The 27,401-nt window shown below is 33.0% G+C and overlaps 2 protein-coding genes across 2 annotated transcripts; both read left to right on the forward strand.

The window, feature by feature from the left end:
• Positions 1 to 2,289: 2,289 nt before the first annotated feature.
• LOC139517846 (peptide methionine sulfoxide reductase MsrB-like) lies at positions 2,290 to 5,003 on the forward strand (the record flags this gene model as incomplete). The annotated part of the gene is given in 2 exon segments (XM_071309306.1): positions 2,290 to 2,462; positions 4,806 to 5,003. Coding segments are annotated over 2 exon segments (331 nt in total), but the record flags the coding sequence as incomplete, so codon positions are not given.
• A 13,518-nt stretch (positions 5,004 to 18,521) lies between these two features.
• On the forward strand, positions 18,522 to 21,163 carry LOC139517848 (spore cortex-lytic enzyme-like). The gene is made up of 2 exons (XM_071309308.1): positions 18,522 to 18,628; positions 19,134 to 21,163. The coding sequence occupies exons 1-2, from the start codon at positions 18,621 to 18,623 to the stop codon at positions 19,504 to 19,506; spliced, it is 381 nt and encodes a 126-aa protein (XP_071165409.1). The 5' UTR covers positions 18,522 to 18,620; the 3' UTR covers positions 19,507 to 21,163.
• Positions 21,164 to 27,401: the final 6,238 nt, after the last annotated feature.

The raw sequence follows: 27,401 nt of genomic DNA on the forward strand, positions 1-27,401 counted from the left end.
TTCCAGGGTATGTAAAGGAACTGAAGGGTATATTACCAAAGACATAATCATATCTACCCTACATTACTATCACATGTACCAGGGTATGTAAAGGAACTGAAGGGTATATTACCAAAGACATAATCATATCTACCCTGCATTACTATCACATGTACCAGGGTATGTAAAGGAACTGAAGGGTATATTACCAAAGACATAATCATATCTACCCTGCATTACTATCACATGTACCAGGGTATGTAAAGGAACTGAAGGGTATATTACCAAAGACATAATCATATCTACCCTGCATTACTATCACATGTACCAGGGTATATAAAGGAACTGAAGGGTATATTACCAAAGACATAATCATATCTACCCTGCATTACTATCACATGTACCAGGGTATATAAAGGAACTGAAGGGTATATTACCAAAGACATAATCATATCTACCCTGCATTACTATCACATGTACCAGGGTATATAAAGGAACTGAAGGGTATATTACCAAAGACATAATCATATCTACCCTGCATTACTATCACATGTACCAGGGTATATAAAGGAACTGAAGGGTATATTACCAAAGACATAATCATATCTACCCTGCATTACTATCACATGTACCAGGGTATATAAAGGAACTGAAGGGTATATTACCAAAGACATAATCATACATGTATCTACCCTGCATTACTATCACATACAATGTATATAGAGAACCTATATATATACAGACTAATTTTAGACATTACGTTATACATCCACTGACATAAAGTAAGCATGTTTGCCTTTAGTGCTAGATTCTCTGGTTTAATCCTCAGTTTGATCAAACTAGATACACTTACAGCCTTGGTTGTCTCCTGCCTCATGGTAGGATACTTGCCTTTAGTGCTAGATTCTGAGGTTTAATCCTCAATCGGATCAACCAAAGACTTATTGCCTTGGTTTTTCTCATGGTAGCCATAGGATGCTTGTCTTTAGTGCGGGACTCTCTGGTTAAATCTCTGGTTAAATCTTCAATCAAACCAAAGACTTATATCCTTGGTTGTCTCATTGTAGGATGCTGAACTTTGGTGAAGCATTCTGATTTATTTTTCAATCTGATCAAACCAGAAACCTTTGTTGTCACATGGTAGGATGATTGCCCTCAGTACTGGAGTCTTGGTTTTATCCCCAGTCTGATCAAACCTAAGACTTACTGCTTTGGTTGTCTCATGGTAGGATGATTGCCCTCAGTACTGGAGTCTTGGTTTTATCCCCAGTCTGATCAAACCTAAGACTTACTGCTTTGGTTGTCTCATGGTAGGATGATTGCCCTCAATACTGGAGTCTTGTTTTTATCCCCAGTCTGATCAAACCGAAGACTTACTGCTTTGGTTGTCTCATGGTAGGATGATTGCCCTCAGTACTGGAGTCTTGTTTTTATCCCCAGTCTGATCAAACCTAAGACTTACTGCTTTAGTTGTCTCAGGGTAGGATGGTTGTCCTCAGGACTGGAGTCTTGGTTTTATCCCCAGTCTGATCAAACCTAAGACTTACTGCTTTGGTTGTCTCTTGGTAGGATGATTGCCCTCAATACTGGAGTCTTGTTTTTATCCCCAGTCTGATCAAACCTAAGACTTACTGCTTTAGTTGTCTCAGGGTACGATGATTGCCCTCAGTACTGGAGTCTTGGTTTTATCCCCAGTCTGATCAAACCTAAGACTTACTGCTTTGGTTGTCTCATGGTAGGATGATTGCCCTCAATACTGGAGTCTTGTTTTTATCCCCAGTCTGATCAAACCGAAGACTTACTGCTTTGGTTGTCTCATGGTAGGATGATTGCCCTCAGTACTGGAGTCTTGTTTTTATCCCCAGTCTGATCAAACCTAAGACTTACTGCTTTGGTTGTCTCATGGTAGGATGCTTGCTTTAAGTGCAGGAGTCTCGGTTTGTTCCTCAATCGGATCCAGCTAAAGACTTGCAACCTTGGTTTTCTCAGGGTAGAATGCTTGCCTCAAGTGCAGGAGTTCCTGGATTTTATTTTCAGTCAGATCACATCAATTACTTGCAAATTGCTTTTTACTGCTTCTCCACTCAGCTTGGATTTATCATTAGTAAGAGCAAAGACTGATGGTTTCGTCAGAGCCTTCCTGAATAATGCCTGATATTATATGTAACATAACGTATTATACATTATAAACCTAAATGTCTTTAATTGTTTCCTCTGGATATAAAACTGCCATTAAATCAAAACAATTCACAAGAGATTGAAAAAATTCTGAGTTAAAGTGGAAATTTAACAAAAATGTATATTTTACAGGAAGAATGCTGGTCAGTTTGTGCACAACAAAGCAGAAGGACTGTATACCTGTGTGGTTTGTGGGAACCAGTTATTTTCGTCGGAAACAAAGTTTAATTCTGGATCAGGATGGCCTTCATTTTATAATGCTATAGACAATGACAGGATAAAGCTGGTAAAAGACACTTCACATGGTAGGTATATACATGTACGGTCCATGTTACAAATGGTAAATATCCTGCAGGGTCCATGGGGTCTTAGATACACAGAGCCCGTGTTTAGGATGGTCAATAAGCAGGGCCCATGTTTAGGATGGTCAATAATTATAAGCAGCGCCCTTGTTTATGATGGTAAATATGCAGGGCCCATGTTTAGAATGGTAAATAACCAGGACCCATTTACAGGACGGTAGATAACCTGTGTGGTCCATGTTAAGGATGGTTGGCCTATAGGATAGTAGATAACCAGGGTCCATGTTTAGAATTGTAGGTCTATAGGGTCCATGTTAAGGATATCAGATCAGGCCCCATGTTTAGGATGATAGGTCTATATGGTTTATGTTAAGGACAATTCATAACCAGGTTCCATGTTTAGAATGGTATGTCTATAGGGTCGATGTTAAGGATATCAAATCAGGGCCCATGTTTAGGATGGTAGAGCTGTATGGTTTATGTTAAGGACAGTACATAACCAAGGCCCATGTTTAGGATGGTAGATCTATAGGGTCCATGTTTAGGATGGTAGGTCTATAGGGTCCATGATAAGGATAGGACATTACCAGGGTCAATGTTTATAGTGGTAGATAACTAGGGTCCAGTGAGAATAACATGGTCCACATGTGTGCACCTGTTGTGTTGTTGAAATATATATATATATACACGAACACAACATGTATACATAAAACAAGTCTAAAAGGGTACAACATCACCAAAAATAACAATTAAAACGAACAATATGTTAAATATTTCGAATAATAGATATCCTTCATCAGTATGATCCCAATGTAAAATGAATCATGTCTATCTATTCTGATCATACTATCACAATCTTGAATTTTATACAATAAAACAGTTAAAGCGAACATCAGAGACCCTGATACAATTTTCAAATTTCCAAACACAGCGCAAAGACCGCAAAGATATGCAAGCTGCTAAAATAAGATAATTATTTGCAATATGAACTGGCACAACTCTGAAAATTCTAAAGGTGATGACAGTTAAGATGTTACAACACCTGCAGGGAAATACAGTCGCAATAATTTTAAATAAACAACCCTAACCAATCTAAGCTGGTATAATATTTAAAATATGACAACGGTAAGGCAATTGCAACATCCCAAATATATAGTAATTTATATTTTAATGATTAGAAAAATGAGTAATAATTTTTTTACTAAGGTTAATTAAATAATTGAACGTGGCTACGTACTTGTACATCCCTGCCAACTCTGTAATTAAAACTAGTATAATTCAAAAATTCCTGAAATGTGTAAGAGTCCAGTACGGAAGCTGGAGTTACTGGACACAAGTGATGGCAGGAAAATGAGTGATAGTAGGGAAAATGAGTGACTCTTCTATGCTTTTTCATTAATGCCCTCTGGGGAAACTGTCCTGAGCTTTCTTATCCAAAAACTTTCCAGTGCAAGTCTTTCAGCCCTTGACCAATCCTCGTTGTCATCTATGATGGTGATGGTAAGGTTTCTTAGATCAGCTTTGGGGTTCCCAGGTGATCTCAAATGACGACTTGCAGGTGTAGTCACTACGATGACTTTAGTGTACTGTATCATAATTATATGACGTAAGATTTATCGTTGACTATTTCTTCAGTCATTTCATATATATATATATTTATGTAAATATATTGTTAAATCCAACTTAAGCTTACTGCATTGATCATGTTGATTTCACACATAAAGGGTTAACTCCTGTCATCATACAGAAAGCAATCACAAAAGTTATATTTCAAATAAGAAATGTTTTACAAGATATAATTTATACAGTGTTTAATGTGGTTTTGCATTTGTTGATGCCCAAAAAAAATCTACAATAAATTTAAACTTGCAACTTAATTGAAGTTTATCAGCATTAAGTCAACACAGTGTTTATTACTTAATTATTCGGTAATACACAGAAACATTTAATCATTTATATGTTTGTGATTCTTCATGCATGCACTTTTGAAATGAATTAGATTGGAATATATTCAAAAGTTGATTCATAAGACCTTCTGGTAATACTCCCATTCTTATTTAAATAAAAGACAAATCAAGCCATATATTTTTATCTAAAAGATATAACTGATTTTGCTTTTAATTACTAGTATTGATGAATTACTAAACAATATTTAAGATTTGATCCCTTATTTACTTTTAATGTTATCATGGTTACTGTAAGATCTAGAATAATGATGAAAAAGAAATTAGGAGAAAAAACAGTCCAAATGACTTCTTTTGATTACCCCCCTTTGAATGGCATGCAGCACTTCCCATTCTTTCCTGGTCAAAATTTGTTGTAAACAAATGTTTGTTTACTTCTTAGGTATGGTCAGAGTGGAAGTGACTTGTGCCAAATGTGGGGCACATTTAGGGCATGTCTTTGATGATGGTCCCCCGCCAACTGGAAACAGATACTGCATGAATTCTGCAGCTCTCAACTTTATGAAAAAAGAGGACATAAAACTAAAATCAGAATTATGAAATAAAATTATTGAAGTTTTTTTCATTTCAAATTTGATAATGGCAGTTTTGTTATAGTTATTTATTTATTTATTGTCCCTTCCTTCTCCTAGGCAGTGGGGATTACAGAAATTGTGTATGACCATCTGTTTGAGACCAGAAAGCTTGCATACTTAGTAGAATTATTTGTCTTTCTTCTCCCTTGTCAGCTTAATTTGAAAAATTTTACAGAAGTAATGGGACTTTGACCATGAGTTCAAGAAATGAGAAACTTTAACTGTTGTATTTAAGGCATGTAAATTGTACATTGAATAATCTGTATTCCTTGTTTGATTTCCTCTAAACTTAACATTACTGTGGGGATTGAGGAAAGGAACCTCCCAGTGAAACATGACATATTTCTAAAAAATATCTTTGAATGAAGCAATAAATTTAATTATGCAAATTATCTGAGTGTAAAAGTTTAGCTTGAGGTCTTTTTCTTCTGGAATAGAAACTAGAAACACTGTTGAAAACAACAAACACTGAATTTGAGGAGCCACAGCTGCTTTTGAGAACCTATTAACCAATCCTTTTAAAGAAATGGAGGTCAGGTTTAATATTGGTGATTTGCACTTTTTTTTTGGAGAGTTCGGCTCCTTGATTGATTGGAGAATTGCTTTTATGTTGATTCCATATAGACTTAAAAGTGTTGATCCAATCATTTTCAAATTTTGATATGTTATTTCTCATGAAAAAGTGGAGGACCACAATGGTTTTGAAGACTTTAATTTTAATAAAAGGAGATGTAAGATATCAACAGTTACCTAACAAATAGATGCAGCAAATCACGATCTGTTTTGATAGATTAACAGCAACTGAGCATATGATTCTTCATCAAATGACATGAGTTTAAAACATATGACATGGTCTATTTGTGTGACAAGCATATAATATGACATTGGTCTTCCTCATTTGTTTTCAATACCTTATGAACATTAAAAAAAAAAAAAAGAGGAGTATTTGAAAAAGAATAAATCATAAAAAATTATAATTGTATTAGTTGTTGAGGTTTGGATGAAATTCTTAAAAGTAAGTTTTTACATTTATTAAAATTTGCATGTGTGGTTAGAAGACAAATGAAAATTACAAATTGTAAACCAGTGAAAATGTCAGAACAAGAAAAAAATACTTGTTATAGAAAACAGTGAAAACAAATATTTATAGATAAATTAATAGACTAATGTTGGTTTCAGGTATGCAGAGATTAGAGGCTAAATGTGTAGACTGTGGTGCTCATTTAGGTCATGTATTTGATGACGGTCCAAAGCCATCACAAGTTAGATACTGTGTTAATTCTGCTTCCATGTGCTTTAAAAAACATACAACTGTGTGACAACAAAGCGTTACAGATGGAATTTAAATGGCATCCATATCTTGACATGTGAAAAAACTACAGAACATTAAAGAAAGAGTTAACACATATGACCGCTATTCTAAACTTGCATTAATGCTTAATCATAAGATATTTTTTTGCTTTTGCTTTTTCCAATGAACTTAATATAATCTTATCTTTAGTATTGAAAATTGAATTTGAAAACTTGTCCTGTGAGCATGAATACAGTAATTTGACACATACATGTATATATCTTTTATTGTAAATGACCACTAGGCTCAATACTAATATATATATTACACACAAAGAGTCATAACTCTTACTACAAATTCTACCTCTCTTCTTATTTTTCCCAGCTGTTAAGTTTATTTCAACTGTAGTATGTATTGAATCCGGTTATTGATTATGTTCTAATTTTTGTAGCAATATTAAAGTGCAATTGTCTGATTACGATTTTGAGTGCATATGTTTAGATTTAATGTGCACTGATTGTTTTTGGTACTTTGAATTTATTTTCTCCACCTTTATACATAAGATTTACATGTTTTTACACAATTTGAATTTGACTAAGAGAAGGGTTTGCTCTTGGAATCCCTCACTTTGGAACCAAAGCTGTTACCTTTCTATCTATTTAAGTTTATATGACATGAAAAGTAATTAAAAGTGCCTTTAATTTGTACTCAAACAATTTATGGAACAGTCCTATACAAATTTGGTATGATGTTTTGGGACAGATTAATGTTGTATATAAAACTCATGAAGTTGTGTATAAACTTATTTTCTACATTTGTAGTACATTTATTGCAGTCAAAAATAATAGGAGAAACAAAGTAATCATTATTATTTTCTTACATTAAAGTTTAACTAGAAAAGGTTGAAATGGGTTTCAATTTATTTTAAGATTTGAATAAATAAACTTTATGACAAGCATAGCAGGAGCATAATCTTTTTAAAAAAATAGTGGTGATTTGGAATTTGCCTAACTTGTAAATAGCTTATGCTTATTGTTTTATTATTAATATGTAATGTGGTAAAGATTAGCCATAGTGCCAATATATGCATGGTTTGTTAATACATTGTAATTACATGATTGTAACTTATGGTATGCTATTAGAAGGAACCTATTCTTTTTATATATTTCATTTGTGTTTTTTTTCATTATTTTTGGAGTTAATTATGAATTATTTCATTATTGATCAGAAGTCGGTTTCACAAAAATGCATATTGGACATTTCAGTATACTTACGATCAATCCCAGTCGTAAGTTTTTTTTGTGAAATCGACTCCAGAGGCCTAACTTCCAAACTTACAACAAAAAATGATGACATACCTTTGTTTTAAATCATAGTTTTAGTTCATAAGATCAATAATTCTTATATAAACAAAAGCAAAATAGGAGAAACATATTATTCATTCTTTTGATATTGAGTATTACATGTATAATATTGATTGCAATGAAATATTGTGTGATTTTCAAGTCAAATGAAAACCTAACAATTTAAGTAAAATAAATCCTAAAATTTTCTACTCTGAAATGCATTCTCAAGTTCTCAGAAAGTAGTGCTCATGAAAAGATCATAGTAATAATGTATAGTTAAGTTCCTTGTGAGGTTAAACTTATTTACATTAAAAGTCAATGTTTTAAGTAAAAAGAAAATCTTAATCCAAAAACTCAAAACATGAAAAAAATATATGAATTCCTCTGAACAAAAATGACATCACTAAATTAATGTGTTGATAGATTACTTTATGGATATTTTTTTTTAATTTTAGGCGATTATTTTATTCCAAAAATATTTTCCTAATATATAATTAATTTAAAGAAAATGTAATTAAACATGCAAAAGGTTGTACTTATATTGAATATTTTGGCTTGACATGTTTTTATGTGCATATTACTCACATGTCTAGGAGAAAATCCCTTATTTACAGAGAAGTTATATGATAAAAATGTCAGTCAGCTAATAAAATTAAAGAGACATGGTTATTTTAATGGTATTTTTTTCTTATACTGGCTTTTTTCTACAAACTTATGTGATAAATTCAGATGTGGTTGCATAAATGTAACATACTGGTTATTGGTAATAACTGTATATTTTGACTATGTATAGTAATAGAGATGTCTTTACCATCCATGTACAATTAAAACTTATCATTGGTTGTTTATAAACCATTGACTTTTGAGATTATTATATGTTGAAGTTTAAATAATAGTTGCTCTGTAAAGGATGACACTGGAACGCTAGACATTTGAAGTTATCATGAAATAAACTCCAATTGATTATCATAAAGTTTATATGTTTGCCTGAATTAGAATTTTGTTATGACCTTGAACTTGAAAATATTGACAAATTTGGTGTATTATATACCGTTATTTGACAGAGGATGTACTTATATAGATAATTATATTTATTTGATGTGTTAGCTGTGCTCACAGATTTTTATGTAACTTTTAATTGTTTATTTAATTTGTTAACTAGTCTCAGATTTTATTTGTTAATTTTTATTAGACCACTAAAATTTGCGGCCATATAATGGTATGGTAATGTTGTCTTGGTCCTCAGTCAATAACATGAGTACAAGTGTTTGGATATCTATAAAATTGTACAAAAATATTCCATACCACAAAAGGAAGGTTGGGATTGATTTTGGGGGTAATTGCCCTAAGTGCTTAAGATCATGAAGATTGTACCACAAAGATTCCACAACACAAAAGTAAGGTTGGATTGAAAGTTTTCAAGGGGGTCCAAATTAGATTGCAAAATAAAACTTTGATAGATTTCAATATGCTACATCTAATAATGTATTTTGGATTTAAGTTTTGGAACCATTTTTCAAATTTGCTCCATATCTGGGTTCAAAGGGTCTAAAATTAAACTGAGTTAGATTTCAACAAAAATTAAATGGGAGGGAGCTTTTGGTATGTAATTGTATATTTATATGACACTTCTTTTTTTAAGTTACCAGATTTAACCATATTGAGAATTGCAATGAATATAAGGACTGATCATCAACATGACCAAATGCAGATTTCTGTTAGCAGCTTTATAATTATATCTATTTATATCTGTAAGTCTCTTTATAGTATGTTTTTTTTTTTGAGGTTTTGCTATTCCATTGTAAGCTTGACATATCTTATAGGAACAATAGATCTCAGATAAACCTCTCCACTGTTATTGTGCTGTATGAAGAATGTAAAAGTCATAATCTTCAAAATTTAATGTGCCATATTCAATTATAAATAAATATAATAGTTTTACATGATTCAATTGACTAAGATATTTACCTAATGAATAACTTGAAATTTACAGCTTACAAGATGTTCTTTTTTTTTTTTAAAGTTTAATGTCATCTTTGATTAATTAGTGCTGTAATTTTATGAAATTTTAGCTATCTTGTTTAATAGATGGATCCAGGACTAAGCAGAGCATTGATATATAGAACTAGAAAGCACAAATGCTTATCTAAGGTGTAAATTAAAGATTTGTCAGTTGGACTTTCACATGACTGATTAAAATTGTTGATGCAATTAGCCTCCATTTGGGGGGAAATTGTTTTATTTTACAACGTTTACCATATTTAAGATAATTTTATGTACTAGTTGTTTTATTTTGTATTTTCCCAATGTTTTTCTTGATTTTCTGATTGTTGATTATAAAATAAATGAAAATATTTGCTATGCTTAAATATATATGTTGTAAGTTATCTTTAGACATCATTTGCACGCTATGGTAAGGTATCTCCTAATTGAACTGCTAATACTATATGGAATATTGTCACTGTATGCTCCTGTTACCACATGTGAAGAAGGATCTGCCTACCCTTCAGGGGCAAATGAGATAATCCCTCCTTTTTGTTTGGATTCTTGTTGCTCAGGGTTCGTACTAAGCTTGACATTCTTGATATTCTTGAATATCCTAGAAGGTAAATGTAAATTAACACCAATAAAAATCCAAGACAATAAAACTAAAATCGAAATAGTCAACATGTTCTTCTTTTTTAGCTCACCTGGCCTAAAAGGCCAAGTGAGCTTTTCTCATCACTTGGCGTCCGTCTTTACTTTTACAAAAAGCTTCTCCTCTGAAACTACTGGGCCAAATTAAACCAAACTTGGCCACAATTATCATTGGGTATCTAGTTTAAAAAATGTGTCCCGTGACCCGGCCAACCATCCAAGATGGCCGCCATGCCTAAAAATAGAACATAGGGGAAAAATGCGGTTTTTGGCTTATAACTCAAAAACCAAAGCATTTAGAGCAAATCTGACATCGGGTAGAATTGTTAAACAGGTGAAGATCTATCTGCCCTGAAATTTTCAGATGAATCGGATAACCCGTTGTTGGGTTGCTGCCCCTGAATTAGTAATTTTAAGGAAATTTTGCTGTTTTTGGTTATTATCTTGAATATTATTATAGATAGAGATAAACAGTAAACAGCAATAATGTTCAGCAAAGTAAGATTTACAAATAAGTCTACATGACTGAAATGGTCAGTTGACCCCTTTAGGAGTTATTGCCCTTTATAGTCAATTTTTAACCATTTTTCGTAAATCTTAGTAATATTTTTCAAAAATCTTTTCCTCTGAAACTACTGGGCCAAATTAATCCAAACTTGGCCACAATCACCTTTTGGGTTAGTAGTTTGAAAAATGTGTCCGGTGACCCGGCCGTCAAACAAAGATGGCCGCCATGGCTAAAAATAGAACATGGGATAAAATGCAGTTTTTGGCTTATAACTCAAAACAAAAAAGCATTTAGAGCAAATCTGACACGGGGTAAAATTGTTTATTAGTTCAAGATCTATCTGCCCTGAAATTTTAAGATAAATCGGACAACCCGTTATTGGGTTGCTGCCCCTGAATTAGTAATTTTAAGGAAATTTTGCTGTTTTTGGTTATTATCTTGAATATTATTATAGATAGAGATAAACAGTAAACAGCAATAATGTTCAGCAAAGTAAGATTTACAAATAAGTCAACATGACTGAAATGGTCAGTTGACCCCTTTAGGAGTTATTGCCCTTTATAGTCAATTTTTAACCATTTTTCGTAAATCTTAGTAATCTTTTACAAAAATCTTCTCCTCTGAAACTACTTGGCCAAATTAATCCAAACTTTGCTACAATGATCTTTTGGGTTAGTAGTTTTAAAAATGTGTCCGGTGACCCGGCCATCCAACCAAGATGGCCCCCATGGCTAAAAATAGAACATGGGGTAAAATGCAGTTTTTGGCTTATCACTCAAAACCCAAAGCATTTAGAGCAAATCTGACGGGGTAAAATTGTTTATCAGGTCAACATTTATCTGCTCTGAAATTTTTAGATGAATCGGACAACCCGTTGTTGGGTTGCTGACCCTGAATTGTTAGTTTTAAGGAAATTTTGCTGTTTTTGGTCATTATCTTGAATATTATTATTGATAGAGATAAACAACAATAATGTTCAGCAAGCTAAGATTTACAAATAAGTCACATGACCGAAATGGTCAATTGACCCCATTAGGAGTTGTTCTTTATAGTTAATTTTTAACAATTTTCATAAAATTTGTAAATTTTTACTAACATTTTTCCACTGAAACTAATGGGCCAAGTTCATTATAGATAGAGATAATTTTAAGCAGCAAGAATGTTCAGTAAAGTAAGATGTACAAACACATCACCATCACCAAAACACAATTTTGTCATGAATCCATCTGCTTCCTTTAATATTCACATAGACCAAGGTGAGTGACACAGGCTCTTTAGAGCCTCTAGTTATATGTTGGTTGTGTTAAAACAATAATAATGGTACATCAGAAAATAGTACTTTAAGAGTCGAAACGGAGATCAAGAAGGATCAGAAGATTAAGTTCAGTGCAACAAGATGTCACTTGTTTTGTTTCACCAAACTAAGGGGTATTGATAGGTAATTCGTGCAAGTTTCGAATTTAGGTACAAAAAATCGTCTTTGTCGTGTTTGGCCCATTTTTTTTTTATAATTTCCGATATTCAATGCTCTTTAACTTCAGTTGTGATTAGGCCTTCAAGCTATATTGATTTGAGCACCACTGATGTGTTTTTTGACAACAAAATGTGCGTCTGGTGTACCAAACTCTAAGCCTATATATCTATGATGAGTTTTTGAGCAGTTACAAATAAAGATAACAACAAAGATAGATGATAAAGCAATGACAATAAAACAACTTATCGTCATAACAAATAAACCGATTGTTGATAAATCGTCATGGCGTCATTTCAAGAATATCAACAGGTCGACAAAGAAATCATAAGCGAACTCAACACTATTTATTCGCGAATGTTATGAAATATTGCCCATAAGAATGAAAAGAAAAATTCATATATTTCGTGTCTTAAGTACTATATGAAAGTACTATAATATGGGAACCCTACACATCTGCATTCGTCAACAAGCTTGAAAGGATCATACAACAAGCAGCAAGACTTACAACATAAGACTACAACTTTTAGAGGAAGATGGCTGTCTAAAATATGCGGCCAAACTGGATCTTTAAGATCTCCAAACAAGACAGCCCAGCTAAGAGCCTTTACTTCTGTAAAACGTGGTTGTGGGGATGGTTCTTGCGAATGTTCAAAGAATAAATCCCAAAATGAACAATTACTGCCAAAAAATGCAATAAATATTGTGGAAAAACAAATTGAACACACAGTGTTTTGACATTAAAACTAGCAAAACCAACTCGAAGACACTGTAATGTTTGCACCGAACGTTGCGAGCTTCCCAAAAAAGGGGCGAAAGATACCAGAGGGACAGTCAAACTCAGGTCGAAAATAAACTAACAAAGCCATGGCTGAAAGAGACAAATAATAGTACACAAGACAACAAAGAAAACTGAAGACTAAGCAAGAACCCAACCAAAAAGGCTCTTGTGCACCGTTTATGAAACCACGACGCTATCTCTCTATTGTTGTATTCATACATAAACGGATAACGCCACGTATAAACAAGAAAAAGACAAAAAAAAACCAACAGTACACAAAATATAACCGACAAAGTAAGCCTAAGAAACACGAACCCCACAAATTTGGGGATTGTTAAACAATCGAAACATCAAACAATAATAGCACGATTATATAAAGCACATTATTGTGATAACAAATTAGTTGTCATCTTTCGATGTTGGTCTCTTTTTCAGCTGCCATCATGCGTTTGGCATTGATCACCGTTGATGTAAATACGCTTGTGTTGAATTTTGTAATGTAAACCACATTATTTTGCGTCTATATAAATCAAAAAATATACTGACAACGCCATGGTTAAAAAAGAAAGACAAATAGACAAACAACCGTGTAGAAAATACAACATAGAAAACTTAAGACTGAGCAACACGAATCTGTCAATGTTTTTTCGTTTCAATTGTTTTTACTTTTGTGATTACCGAGTATTTATAACTTTCTATGTGGAAGATTTTTTTTATTGTTATATATAGGCGAGTGATGATCTGTAATTGTTTACTTTTATGTCATTTGGGTTCGGGTGAAATGTTGTCTCATAAGCAACCATACATCTTTATTTTTACACAGTCTACTATTCTGTTTTAGACTTTTCAAACTTCGCAGTTACCATGTTCGTATCGCATCATGTGATATCGTGTCCGTGTAGGTATTTTTGGAGGAAAATGTCGCTCTTTACACATTTTTCTGAGTTTGATTTAACATTGACCTGTTGGGTCCCATGCGATGACTGAATAGTCTATCAGAGGGTTGTGGAATGATTTTTGCGGATATATTATCAATTTGTTTGGCCTAGGATAGTCTGATGGTAAATAACCCCTAAGAATTAAGTACTAATGTACTTGTTGGAGTAACAAAAAATCCAGTATGAAGATAGTGTTGATAAGTAAAACTGACTTGGTCTTGTTATGTCTTACTCGTATTACTGTGCATTCATTTTAGTTTGAATTGATTTGTCATCAGCTTTCTAATTCTTCAAACGGTCTAAGATATTCCTTCAGTAAATGAATATCCGATGTTCGATTTATGGCGTGCCTCTGAGTATTTGGTAGTTTCTGGCAAGGGATAGGAAGAAAACGGTCTAAGCACAAAGATAAACCAAACGATCAAATCATCTTTCAAATCCTACAGAACTTCTTGCTGTCGGAAGGAGGGAATGCTAGTAAAACAGATATAACCACGGTGGTAGTTGCAGAACTGTTGTTCTTTGTATAAATACTTTGAAGTCGTGTAGGCATGTTGCAGTATGCAGTTTATGTTTGGTCAAAAGCTTATACAATGCCTTTTGTGATATTTTTACGCTTTTCAATCTTGGGAAGTTTTGATGTTGCTCTTTGTTAAAAACTAATTAGAATTGCTCTCCGAAAAAAATTCATATATCCCTTAAAATGACACAATATTTTAAGATTCACAACATATATAAACACAAAATGTCATATATATAACGAGTGACCTGACTAACAAAAAGCAAAATTACAACGGAAAGTAAAGAAAAAAACCTTTTTGAGCATTGTACATATTAAAACAATTATTGCATGTACTAAAAAAAAATATTTTAGTTCTGCAATAACATACAGAAATGTTCTTAATTTGTATTAACATTGTTTGTTGTAACCAAAGCTTAAACGTTTGATTTCGAATAGCTTTGGAAGGGTTGCCAATGTCAAACAATAACAGAGGTATACGCCTCACAAATTGAAACACATATCTTCACGATTATACTCGATTTATTAAGATAAAAGCAATATTGCCCATGCTTCATTAATTAAAGAAACTCCCTGAAAATCTAAAAATGAAATGCTACGTTCGAAGCAAAAGTAGTACAGATTGATATTTACAAATACATTACAAAGACAGGTGCATAAAGCATACATCTATTTCACAGATCCTCAGACACAAATAATACATTTGGTGAAGGCAACGGGTTCGTAAATGCAATTACAGTTCTTTCAGACCCAAAGTTCCCAGATCCTAAGACACAAAACACGCATCTGATAGATTAAGACAACGTTAACAGATCATAAAACACAAAACATGCGTCAGGTGAAGACAACGGGTTTGCAGATACAATAACAAAACATTCAGACACAAAGGTTACAGATCATAAGACACAAAACATGCGTCAGGTGTAGACAACGGGTTCGCATTTACAATAGCAGTTCCTTCAGATACAAAGTACACATCAGCCGAAGACAATGTATTCACATAAATTGACAACAGATAATATACAATTATAAAATATATATCTTTTCTTCAAATTAAATAGTTTAGGGGTTTACAGTCTTTGGTTATCATATGTAGTGTTTGTAAAACTGTTGTTTCTCTCTTCGACGTTTTTCGCTTTTTTGTCAGTATTTTTTTTGGTCTCTTCCGTTCTGAATCGTTCGCCTCTTTTTCAAAGGTATTTTATGACTTATTGATTATTAAGTGAAAGAGTTGTTTTCAGCTCTCAATTAGACGAAAATCTGCACTAAACAAAATACAACTTTGAAGCTTTGTTAATCTCCTAGTTAAGTTTTCATCATCCCATACCAATGATAAATATTTTGCATATTTGGGTCATCATTAGACTAATATTATTAGTATCTGTTGTCATATTTAGTATTTTGATTTGATAGCAGATTTTTGACGGTCCCTGTTTAATTAATTTACAAATTCTTAAATTTGTATTTATTTCGCAATGAAAGAAGAAGTGAAATATATACTCAGGATGATTCAGAGCACATACATTTCTAAAGACATCTGCCGATCTTGTCGATTTATTGGTGTTTTTTTTTATTATATACATACTATCACTTGTATTTCTGTATTAAGGGGGCTCCTGGGTATAAATGAATTTTTTTCCCTAATATAGGATTTCCCTATATTTTTTCATAAATGAACTTTATCAAATACTTAAAGGAAAAATGAAATAAAAAAATGGGGTCACCGTTCATTTAAGCTAAAATCTGCCTCTGGAAGAGGCATACATTTTTGTTAATGTCCTTTTTTTCTGTTGAACTAATAGGAGAAAAAGAGGAAATATCAAAATAAAAAAAGAACCTAATATAAGAAATCGCTTAAATTTTATAATTATTTAGTTTATGTACAGCTTATTTGAAAACAATAATAAAAAATATAGGTCACCGATGAGTTAAAAAAGATATTTCAAATTTAAGGCATTTTCGCACCAAAGGGAGATAATTTGGAGCTTTTTCAATTTTAAAAGTCATCTGGGGCCAAACCAAATCAATTTTTTGGGTTGTTTTTTGTACCATATCATAAAGCGACAACTAATAGTGTATAAAAAATAAATTTGTAATGAAAAAATAAAGGTTTAATTTTTTGCTAAAATTTTTGTACCCATGAGCCACCTTAAGTCGATTTTGTGACATGTCATAAGATTTTTATATTTTAAGAATATCAACAATATGTTTACACGTATGGCGTGCTGAAACAGGTGATGGAAAATCCTGGTGATCTTGGACTTTTAGAAAGAGCAAAAACCTACATAACAACAGAAACACGAAATTACTAATTCAGATAAATACGATCGTGTTATCATCAGTATTTATCCATTTACTAGTAGTTAGTTCTAAAAGAACATTTAGTTACTTTGAGATCTCGGAGATTTTGCAACGAGCACACATACGAATATCTTATTTTTCATATATTCCCAAATGATTTTAAGTTCCATTATCATGATATGAACGATTACACCCAATAGCTTATCCGGGTATTCAACAGACTGAAGCAGATCTTCGCATGGCGGGGAATGCATGTATAGCTGGAGACACGTACCATGTAGACGCACACGGTTTCTCCTCTTTATTACAGTTGTTATCCATTCGTTTGGTGTGTTTGAGCTTTTTATTTTGCCATATGATTAGGGAGTTTTCGTTTGGAATTTTCCTTGGAGTTCAGTATTTTTGTAATGTTACTTTTTTCTTATGGAATTGAAACGATTCCATCAGATTTTATTTTGTTACCTTAAATATCCTCTTCCTAATAATTCGATTTTAACACATATAAACTACTATCGCCTCAATTCATCAGATTGTGAAGACTCAAGAATTCCCTTGAGGCAGTGAAGAGGAGGATACTTATTTCTTTGCATCACAACCAAACACTGTCATGTTTAGTGAAATTCATGCTATAGAGTCAAATTCGTTTGACTGTAAAGGGTATATTAATGTGCATTTTTCTGAAGATGGATATTAGATATGATTCCTCGCGTAAGGAGAGAATCAAGGTCTCTGCACGTTTAGAACTATTTGACCGTTCTGTAATTGGCCTGTCGAAAGGCAACCTATCTGTTCCTATTCAAAATACCTTTAGTTCAAGTTGTACTTAGAATTTCTATCATTTATCCGGGTCAATTCATTGCCGTACTTACACATATGATAATTATCATAATGGTCTCGGACGCTTCTTAATGTAAATAGACAACAATCAGTCTATTAACAAGCAAACAAAAAATCTCTCTTATAACACTCTTCTGGTTTAGATATAGATTATAGACATACATTTAAAGAATGTTGAAAATCAAATCAAAATATTTAAGACGTCAGTTTACATTCTCTTATCAGAAATATAATATTCATGGATACATTTGTATTTGTATTAATTCACTTTCTGAGTTTTGATTTTGTTATACATTTTTAGAGGTATACATATTATTTTCAATCATAAATATTGTTCCAAATGCCTCCTGCCTTATCTGGGTACTACAGTTAAAATTCTTATTCAAGTTTAGTGGCTTTTTAAATTTTAATGAGAATCAGCAAAAGCTAGTTTTGAAAATAATATACAAAATAAGGACTGAAAAAGTCTTGTATTGAGAATTTTAACAGTAACACATAGCTCTTGATGTCTTTAAACTACTAATAAACTCATCATAGATACCAGGATTAAAATTTTATATATACGCCAGACGAGCGTTTCGACTACAAAAGTCTCATCAGTGACGCTCGAATCCAAAATGTTAAAAAGGCCAAATAAAGTATGAAGTTGAAGAGCATTCCTAAAAGTTTTGCCAAATAAGGATAAGGTAATCTATTCCTAAGGTAGACAAGCCTTAGTATTTCAAAAATTCAAAATTTTGTTAACAGTTAATTTATAATTATGAACATATCAATGATAACTAAAGTCACCACAGAAGTGCTAATAGTTCATCTGTTCATGTACTTGCCGTGTGTCCGTCTATATTTAGAAATGGAAAACTTCCCATCTTAAAATAGTTATAAACATGTAAAATTCTGTATAAACACTATTTTCAGAAATTATGTTTGTTGTATATATATAAGATGTTATTCATTGTAACTTCACTGCTTTGTAGGACAGAACAAGAATCAGTATGTCTAGGTAAGTAATTTAATTCTTTATATGAAAGGGGATCAGGTTTAAACGCGTGATTACAGAAAAGAAATATACTTTATTTGACATTCTGCACCAAACAACCAAAAGTTATGCTTAAAATAAATTTCTATAGCTAAAAAGTTTAAAATGCAAATCTGCAAAAAGAAAAAAGAAAGGTAGTCTCGGGATATCTGTAAATTTTTTTATTCTTGTTTCATTAAAGGATTGAATCAGCTTGATTTTAGATTAAATGATACCGTAGAGCAACATCACTGAATCTCATTCTAAGTATGAACAGGGGATGGTTATAAAAACAGTTGTGCATTTGAACTTTTTCAGGACGCACTTTTATATAAGTAAGGTATGTGTTAAGGTATAGTTTTTGGTTAAGATGAGGTATACACGAATAAGACAGCAACATAACATTTAGTGTAAAGTTTTAGTAATATTTGTGTACATGCTGTTTCTTATGTGGCGTCTTAGATTATCATTTGTATTTACCTTTTTGTAGCGACGAAGAAATTGTTGGGCGTGTGGTGTTCGGAGAATCTAGAGGAGAGCCGATTGAAGGACAACGTGCTGTAGCATACACCATAGTCAACAGGGCAAACCACCCAGGTTTCCCAAACTCTGTTAGGGACGTAGCAAATCAGAGAACTAACCCAGGATGTCATCAGTACGAAACCTTGGATATACCTTCACATAATAGCGCCTGGAACGATCATAAAAGGAGGAATACACAAGAGTATAGAAACGCCATGGAAGCCGCACGAGATGCTCTCAGTGGGAGAAAACCTGATCCAACTCACGGTGCTACGAGCTTCAACCAAAGTCCCGGACCTAACAAAACAAGAATAGGAAATCACTATTTCTACCGTAATTAGAGAATAGTCTGGACATATATATTATATGTATTTATTTATTTATCTATTCGTATATTCTAGCATATAATTATTTATGGTAATACTATAAGATGTTTGGTATATATAATTTAATTGTTGAACTATGCTTCTAGTAGTTCTCGTCATTGTGTGACTTCGTCCGTTCTTTGAACCTCACCTTTAAATAAGATATCTTCATTTATCTATTCTGTAGTTTTTGGAGCCTGTAACATAGGAGATTATTATGAACTGTGCTTGAATTAATGCTTAGTTTTACTTTATGATTTCTTATAATTTTTCGGTTTTCACCTTCCAAACCTAAACAGCTATATGGTTTACTTTTATATACTAGTATTGTGACTATGATGTCTCATTGGAACTTATACCACATCTTTTTTTTTCTTTATATTAATTGATATTACATCCGAAAATACCATGAAAATATCATTTCATTGTAGGTTCAGGGTCTCTATTTCAATCGACTCCATCTGCTTGTTATAAACACCACACTAACAAAACTGATTGTCTGTTTCCAAGTACTATAGCTAGTAATTCAACCATCAATATCTATAATACTAAAATTACGAGGTCCAATTTGTCAGCCGTCATCACGTAAAAACGACGAATCAAAAACTTTATATATAACTAATATAGTACAAAGGTGTAGATTAAAAATTACACCACTCCAGGCCCTTTTGTTTTCCACGTAATTAATATTGCCAATAATTAAGAACTTCCGGGTCGAGTCCGATATCGATACCAATAGTATATTCACCTGTTACCGCTTACCTTATCTGTACGTTCCGCATCTGACAGGCGCACCACCAAACGGTGTATTCAGGATTAATATGCTATATAGTATTACACGGGTCATAATCACAGGGTTGACACTACTTAATTGTCAAATTGTTACCTATTGTAGTATCTTAATTAGTTAGACTTTCTAAGATAACAATACGAATACTAAAAATCTGGACTAAAATAAGGCGTATAGGTACAGTTTTCAATTTGTTAGCGGGCATGACGTAAAACAGCGAATCAAAGAATTCAATATTTATAACTAATATAGGACAATGCTGTTGATTAAAAAATACGCCATTCCAGGACCTTTTGTTTTCCAAATAATTAATTTTATCAATAATTGATAAGTTCCAGTTCGACGGGTTCAAACATAATCAGCATGACTTTATCAGATGACAATACTAATACTAAAATAAGGCTTACTTTAATTCAGTCACGGACCCGCGATATTCGGGTGTGTTCTAGTAATAATAAAAAAAGGTAGCAAGATACAATGCATATAACCGTCAACCCAAATGAAGCTGGCAGTAATATAACCGTTAACCTGAACATAACCTTCAATCCTAACGAAAGATCTTCGTACATTAACCTGTAATTTTAAAAATCTACTGTCTCCTGAATAATATATCAATGACAACAAAAGTATCATGCTATATGTATTAAAAAAGGCAACAGATTTTACCAGTGTTCAACCCTCGTAAGTCGAATAAGAAGAGACAAATCAATGTAACACTAAATAATAGAATCGCTTAAACTCCATGAATGCAGGATCTAGATCGAGAGCGTAGACGTGGTTATTGTCTCTATCTTTGCATGCATGCACATGTATTATCAATAAAACAACCAAAACAAAACAAAATCAAAGCCATATCACCTATATGCCACATTCAAAACAATATAATTCACTTGAGAACAGAAATTGGGAAGGTGTCAAAGAGACAACAATACGACCAAAGCATAAAACACACAATTTTATAGTTCAAGACAGGATTTGTCTAAACAGGCAAATTTTGTTGAATAAGAGATAAACCTTTACCTTGACTTTCACTCTGGTCTCTTTTTCCCTTCTTTATATTGTTTATCTGACATTTGTTGGATGTATACATACATGCACCGGAAACAGAAAAGCGAAAATTTTACAAATAAGTTATTTATACCATAAAAATCAAAGAAATAAAACAAAAATGCAATTAAATTCCAAGTTATTTTCAAAATGGAGAAAATATCTGGATAGTAGAAACTGAGCACTTCTTGGACATAGAATTTTCTACGATCTAATTGGTTTATTTAGTATCAGATTATACAATAGGTCTAGGTTAACTGCATGAAGTTATTTGTATGAATATTGTCATGTGTCTGTAACAAATTTAGCTTGATGTTATTCAAGATACGAAAAGTTGAACTTGCATTCATTGTATTACGATTGCCAAAATGCATTCTTTTTGAAACAAATATTTGCATTTGTTAAAACAGAACTTTCCTTTATTGTTCAAATGTAGTAACAATGTTATATGATCTTATATGGATTGCAAATTACTATTCCTACGTTCTCTTGGGCTTTAGGTTCATTGTAATTTCTCCTTCGTGCTTGTAATTGGTTAATTTGAGCTTGTACCATCTTTTAGGTTTATGATGGTACATTCTGGTGTGTAACACCTTGTAGGTTATTGATAGTACATTCTGGTGTGTAACATCTTGTAGGTTAATGATGTTACATTCAGGTGTTTAACATCTTGTAGTTTTATGATGGTACATTCTTCAATCATAGTTTCTGGAGGGGTAGAGTTCGTGTTGCTTATTCTTTAGCTTTCTATGTTGTGTCATGCGTACTATTGTTTGTCTGTTTGTCTTTTCATTTTTAGCATGGCGTTTTCAGTTTATTTTCGATTAATGAGTTAGACTGTCTCTCTTGTACTTTTCGTCCCTCTTTTGTAGGTTTATGATGGTACATTTTGGTGTTTAGCATCATCTAGGTTTATGATGGTACATTCAGGTGTGTAACATCTTGTAAGTTTATGATGGTACATTCAGATGTTTTAAGATCTTGTAGGTTGATGATGGTACATTATGGTGTGTAACATCTTGTAGGTTTATGATGGAACATTCAGAGGTTTTAACATCTTGCAGGTTTATGATGGTACATTTAGGTGTTTAACGTCTTGTAGGTGTATGATGGTACATTCTGGTGTTTAACACATTGTAGGTTTATGATGGTACATTCTAGTGTGTAACATATTGTAGGTTTATGATGGTAAATTTTGATGTGTACCATCTTGTAGGTTTATGATGGATCATTCAGATGTTTTAACGACTTGTAGGTTAATGATGGGACATTCAGGTTTTTAACATCTTGTAGGTTTATAATGGTACTTTCAGGTTTTAACGTCTTGTAGGTTTATGATGGCACATTCTGGTGTGTAACATATTGTAGGTTTATGATGGTATATTCTGGTGTGTAACATCTTGTAGGTTTATAATGTTACATGTTGGTGTGTAACACCTTGTATGTTAATGATGGTACATTCTGGTGTTTAACATATTGTAGGTTTATGATGGTACAATATAGTGTGTAACACCTTGTAGGTTTATGATGGTACATTATGGTGTTTAACATCTTGTAGCTTTATGATGGTACATTATGGTGTGTAACATCTTGTAAGTTTATGATGGTACATTCAGATGTTTTAACATCTTGTAGGTTTATGATGGTACATTCAGGTGATTAACATATTGTAGGTTTATGATGGTACATTCTGGTGTTTAACATCTTGTAGGTTTATGATCGAACATTCAGATGTTTTAACATCTTGTAGGTTTATGATTGTACATTTAGGTGTTTAACGTCTTGTAGGTGTATGATGGTACATTCTGGTGTTTAACATATTGTATGTTTATGATGGTACATTCTAGTGTGTAACATATTGTAGGTTTATGATGGTAAATTTTGATGTGTACCATCTTGTAGGTTTATGATGGTACATTCAGATGTTTTAACGACTTGTAGGTTAATGATGGTACATTCAGGTTTTTAACATCTTGTAGGTTTATAATGGTACTTTCAGGTGTTTAACGTCTTGTAGGTTTATGATGGCACATTCTGGTGTGTGACATATTGTAGATTTATGATGGTACATTTTGGTGTGTAACATCTTGTAGGTTTATGATGGTACATTCAGGTGATTAACATCTTGTAGGTTTATGATGGTACATTCAGGTGTTTAACATATTGTAGGTTTATGATGGTACATTTTGGTGTGTAACATCTTGTAGGTTAATGATGGTACATTCATGTGTTTAACATATTGTAGGTTTATGATGGTACATTTAGATGTTTTAACCTCTTGTAGGTTTATGATGGTACATTCAGGTGTTTAACATGTTGTAGGTTTATGATGGTACATTCTGGTGTGTAACATCTTGTAGGTTCCACTTGTATTTTTGTCCATCTGATGACTTAAGCCTTTTTCAACTGATTTTTATAGTTCGTTCTTATGTTGTACTGTTATACCACTGTCCCAGGTTAGGGGGAGGGTTGGAATACCGCTAACATGTTTAACCCCGCCACATTATTTATGTATGTGCCTGTCCCAAGTCAGGAGCCTGTAATTCAGTGGTTGTCGTTTGTTTATGTGTTACATATTTGTTTTTCGTTCTTTTTTTTACATAAATAAGGCCGTTAGTTTTCTCATTTGAATTGTTATACATTGTCTTATCGGGGCCTTTTATAGCTGACTATGCGGTATGGGCTTTGCTCATTGTTGAAGGCCGTACGGTGACCTATAGTTGTTAAATAGTTATCAAAAGTACCAGGATTATAATTTAGTACGCCAGACGCGCGTTTCGTCTACATAAGACTCATCAGTGACGCTCATATAAAAATAGTTATAAAGCCAAACAATACAAAGTTGAAGAGCATAGAGGATCTAAAGTCTGTGTCATTATGGTCTTTTGTGGGTAGTTGTCTCATTGGCAATCATACCACATCTTCTTTTTTATATATTATGATGGTACATTCAGTTGTTTAAACTATTGTAGGTTTATGATGGAACAGTCCGGTGAGTTACATCTTGTAGGTTAATGATGGCACATTCGGGTGTTTAACATCGTGTAGGTTTGTGATGGTACATTCAGGTGTTTAACATATTGTAGGTTAGAGATGGTACATTCTGGTGTGTAACATATTGTGGGTTTTTGATTTTACATTCTGGTGTGTAACATATTGTAGGTTTATGATTGTACATCCTGGTTTGTACCATCTTGTAGGATTATGATGGTACATTCAGATGTTTAACAAACTGTAGGTTTATGATGGTACATTCTGGTGTGTAACATATTGTAGGTTTATGATGATACATTCTGGTGTGTAACATATTGTAGGTTTATGATGGTACATGTTGGTGTGTAACATCTTGTAGGTTTATGATGGTACATGCAAAGGTTAAATCTCCTGTAGGTTTGTGATGGTAGATTCTGGTGTGTAACATCTTGTAAGTTTATGATGGTACATTCCGGTGTTTAACATCTTGTAGGTTTATGATGGTACATTCAGGTGTTTAACATATTGTACGTTTAAGATGGCACATTGTGGTGTGTAACATATTGTAGGTTTATGATGGTACATTCTGGTGTGAAACATATTGTAGGTCTATGATGGTACATTTTGGTGTGTAACATCTTGTAGGTTTATGATGGTACATTCCGGTGTTTTAAGATCTTGTAGGTTGATGATGGTACATTTTGGTGTGTAACATATTGTTGGTTTATGATGGTACATTCTGGTGTGTAACATCTTGTAGGTTTATGATGGTACATTCCGGTGTTTACGATCTTGTAGGTTTATGATGGTACATTCAGGTGTTTAACATATTGTAGGTTTATGATGGCATATTGTGGTGTGTAACCTGTTGTAGGTTTATGATGGTATATTCTGGTGTGTAACATCTTGTAGGTTTATGATGGTACATTCTGGTGTGTAACATCTTGAAGGTTTATGATGGTACATTTTGGTGTGTAACATCTTGTAGGTTTATGACGGTACATTCAGGTGTTTAACATATTGTAGGTTTATGATGATACATTCTGGTGTGTAACATATTGTAGGTTTATGATGGTACATTTTGGTGTGTAACATCTTGTAGGTTTATGATAGTACATGCAAAGGTTAAATCTCTTGTAGGTTTGTGATGGTACATTTTGGTGTGTAACATCTTGTAGGTTTATGATGGTACATTCCGGTGTTTAACATCTTGTAGGTTTATGATGGTACATTAAGGTGTTTAACATATTGTAGGTTTATGATGGTACATTAAGGTGTTTAATATATTGTAAGTTTATGATGGTACATTGTGGTGTGTAACATCTTGTAGGTTTATGATGATACATTCTGGTGTGTAACATCTTGTAGGTTTATGATGGTACATTCAGGTGTTTAACGTATTGTAGGTTTGTGATGGTACAATATGGTGTGTAACATATTGTAGGTTTATGATGGTACATTCTGGTTTGTAACATCTTGTAGGTTTATGATGGTACATTTTGGTGTGTAATATCTTGTAGGTTTATGATGGTACATTCCGGTGTTTAACATCTTGTAGGTTTATGATGGTACATTTTGGTGTGTAACATATTGTTGGTTTATGATGGTACATTCTGGTGTGTAACATCTTGTAGGTTTATGATGGTACATTCCGGTGTTTAAGATCTTGTAGGTTTATGATGGTACATTCAGGTGTTTAACATATTGTAGGTTTATGATGGCATATTGTGGTGTGTAACCTGTTGTAGGTTTATGATGGTATATTCTGGTATGTAACATCTTGTAGGTTTATGATGGTACATTCTGGTGTGTAACATCTTGAAGGTTTATGATGGTACATTTTGGTGTGTAACATCTTGTAGGTTTATGACGGTACATTCAGGTGTTTAACATATTGTAGGTTTATGATGGTACATTCTGGTGTGTAACATATTGTAGGTTTATGATGGTACATTTTGGTGTGTAACATCTTGTAGGTTTATGATGGTACATGCAAAGGTTAAATCTCTTGTAGGTTTGTGATGGTACATTTTGGTGTGTAACATCTTGTAGGTTTATGATGGTACATTCCGGTGTTTAACATCTTGTAGGTTTATGATGGTACATTAAGGTGTTTAACATATTGTAGGTTTATGATGGTACATTAAGGTGTTTAACATATTGTAGGTTTATGATGGTACATTGTGGTGTGTAACATCTTGTAGGTTTATGATGGTACATTCTGGTGTGTAACATCTTGTAGGTTTATGATGGTACATTCAGGTGTTTAACGTATTGTAGGTTTGTGATGGTACAATATGGTGTGTAACATATTGTAGGTTTATGATGGTACATTCTGGTTTGTAACATCTTGTGGGTTTATGATGGTACATTTTGGTGTGTAACATCTTGTAGGTTTATGATGGTACATTCCGGTGTTTAACATCTTGTAGGTTTATGATGGTACATTCAGGTGTTTAACATATTGTAGGTTTGTGACGGTACATTCTGGTGTGTAACATATTGTAGGTTTATGATGGTACATTCAGGTGTTTAACATATTGTAGGTTTGTGATGGTACAATATGGTGTGTAACATATTGTAGGTTTATGATGGTACATTTTGGTGTGTAACATCTTGTAGGTTTATGATGGTACATGCAAAGGTTAAATCTCTTGTAGGTTTGTGATGGTACATTCTGGTGTGTAACATCTTGTAGGTTTATGATGGTACATTCCGGTGTTTAACATCTTGTAGGTTTATGATGGTACATTAAGGTGTTTAACATATTGTAGGTTTATGATGGTACATTGTGGTGTGTAACATCTTGTAGGTTTATGATGATACATTCTTGTGTGTAACATCTTGTAGGTTTATGATGGTACATTCAGGTGTTTAACGTATTGTAGGTTTGTGATGGTACAATATGGTGTGTAACATATTGTAGGTTTATGATGGTACATTCTGGTTTGTAACATCTTGTGAGTTTATGATGGTACATTTTGGTGTGTAACATCTTGTATGTTTATGATGGTACATTCCGGTGTTTAACATCTTGTAGGTTTATGATGGTACATTCAGG

This window comes from Mytilus edulis, chromosome 3 (genome assembly GCF_963676685.1).
Source record: "Mytilus edulis chromosome 3, xbMytEdul2.2, whole genome shotgun sequence".
Lineage (NCBI taxonomy): Eukaryota > Metazoa > Mollusca > Bivalvia > Mytilida > Mytilidae > Mytilus > Mytilus edulis.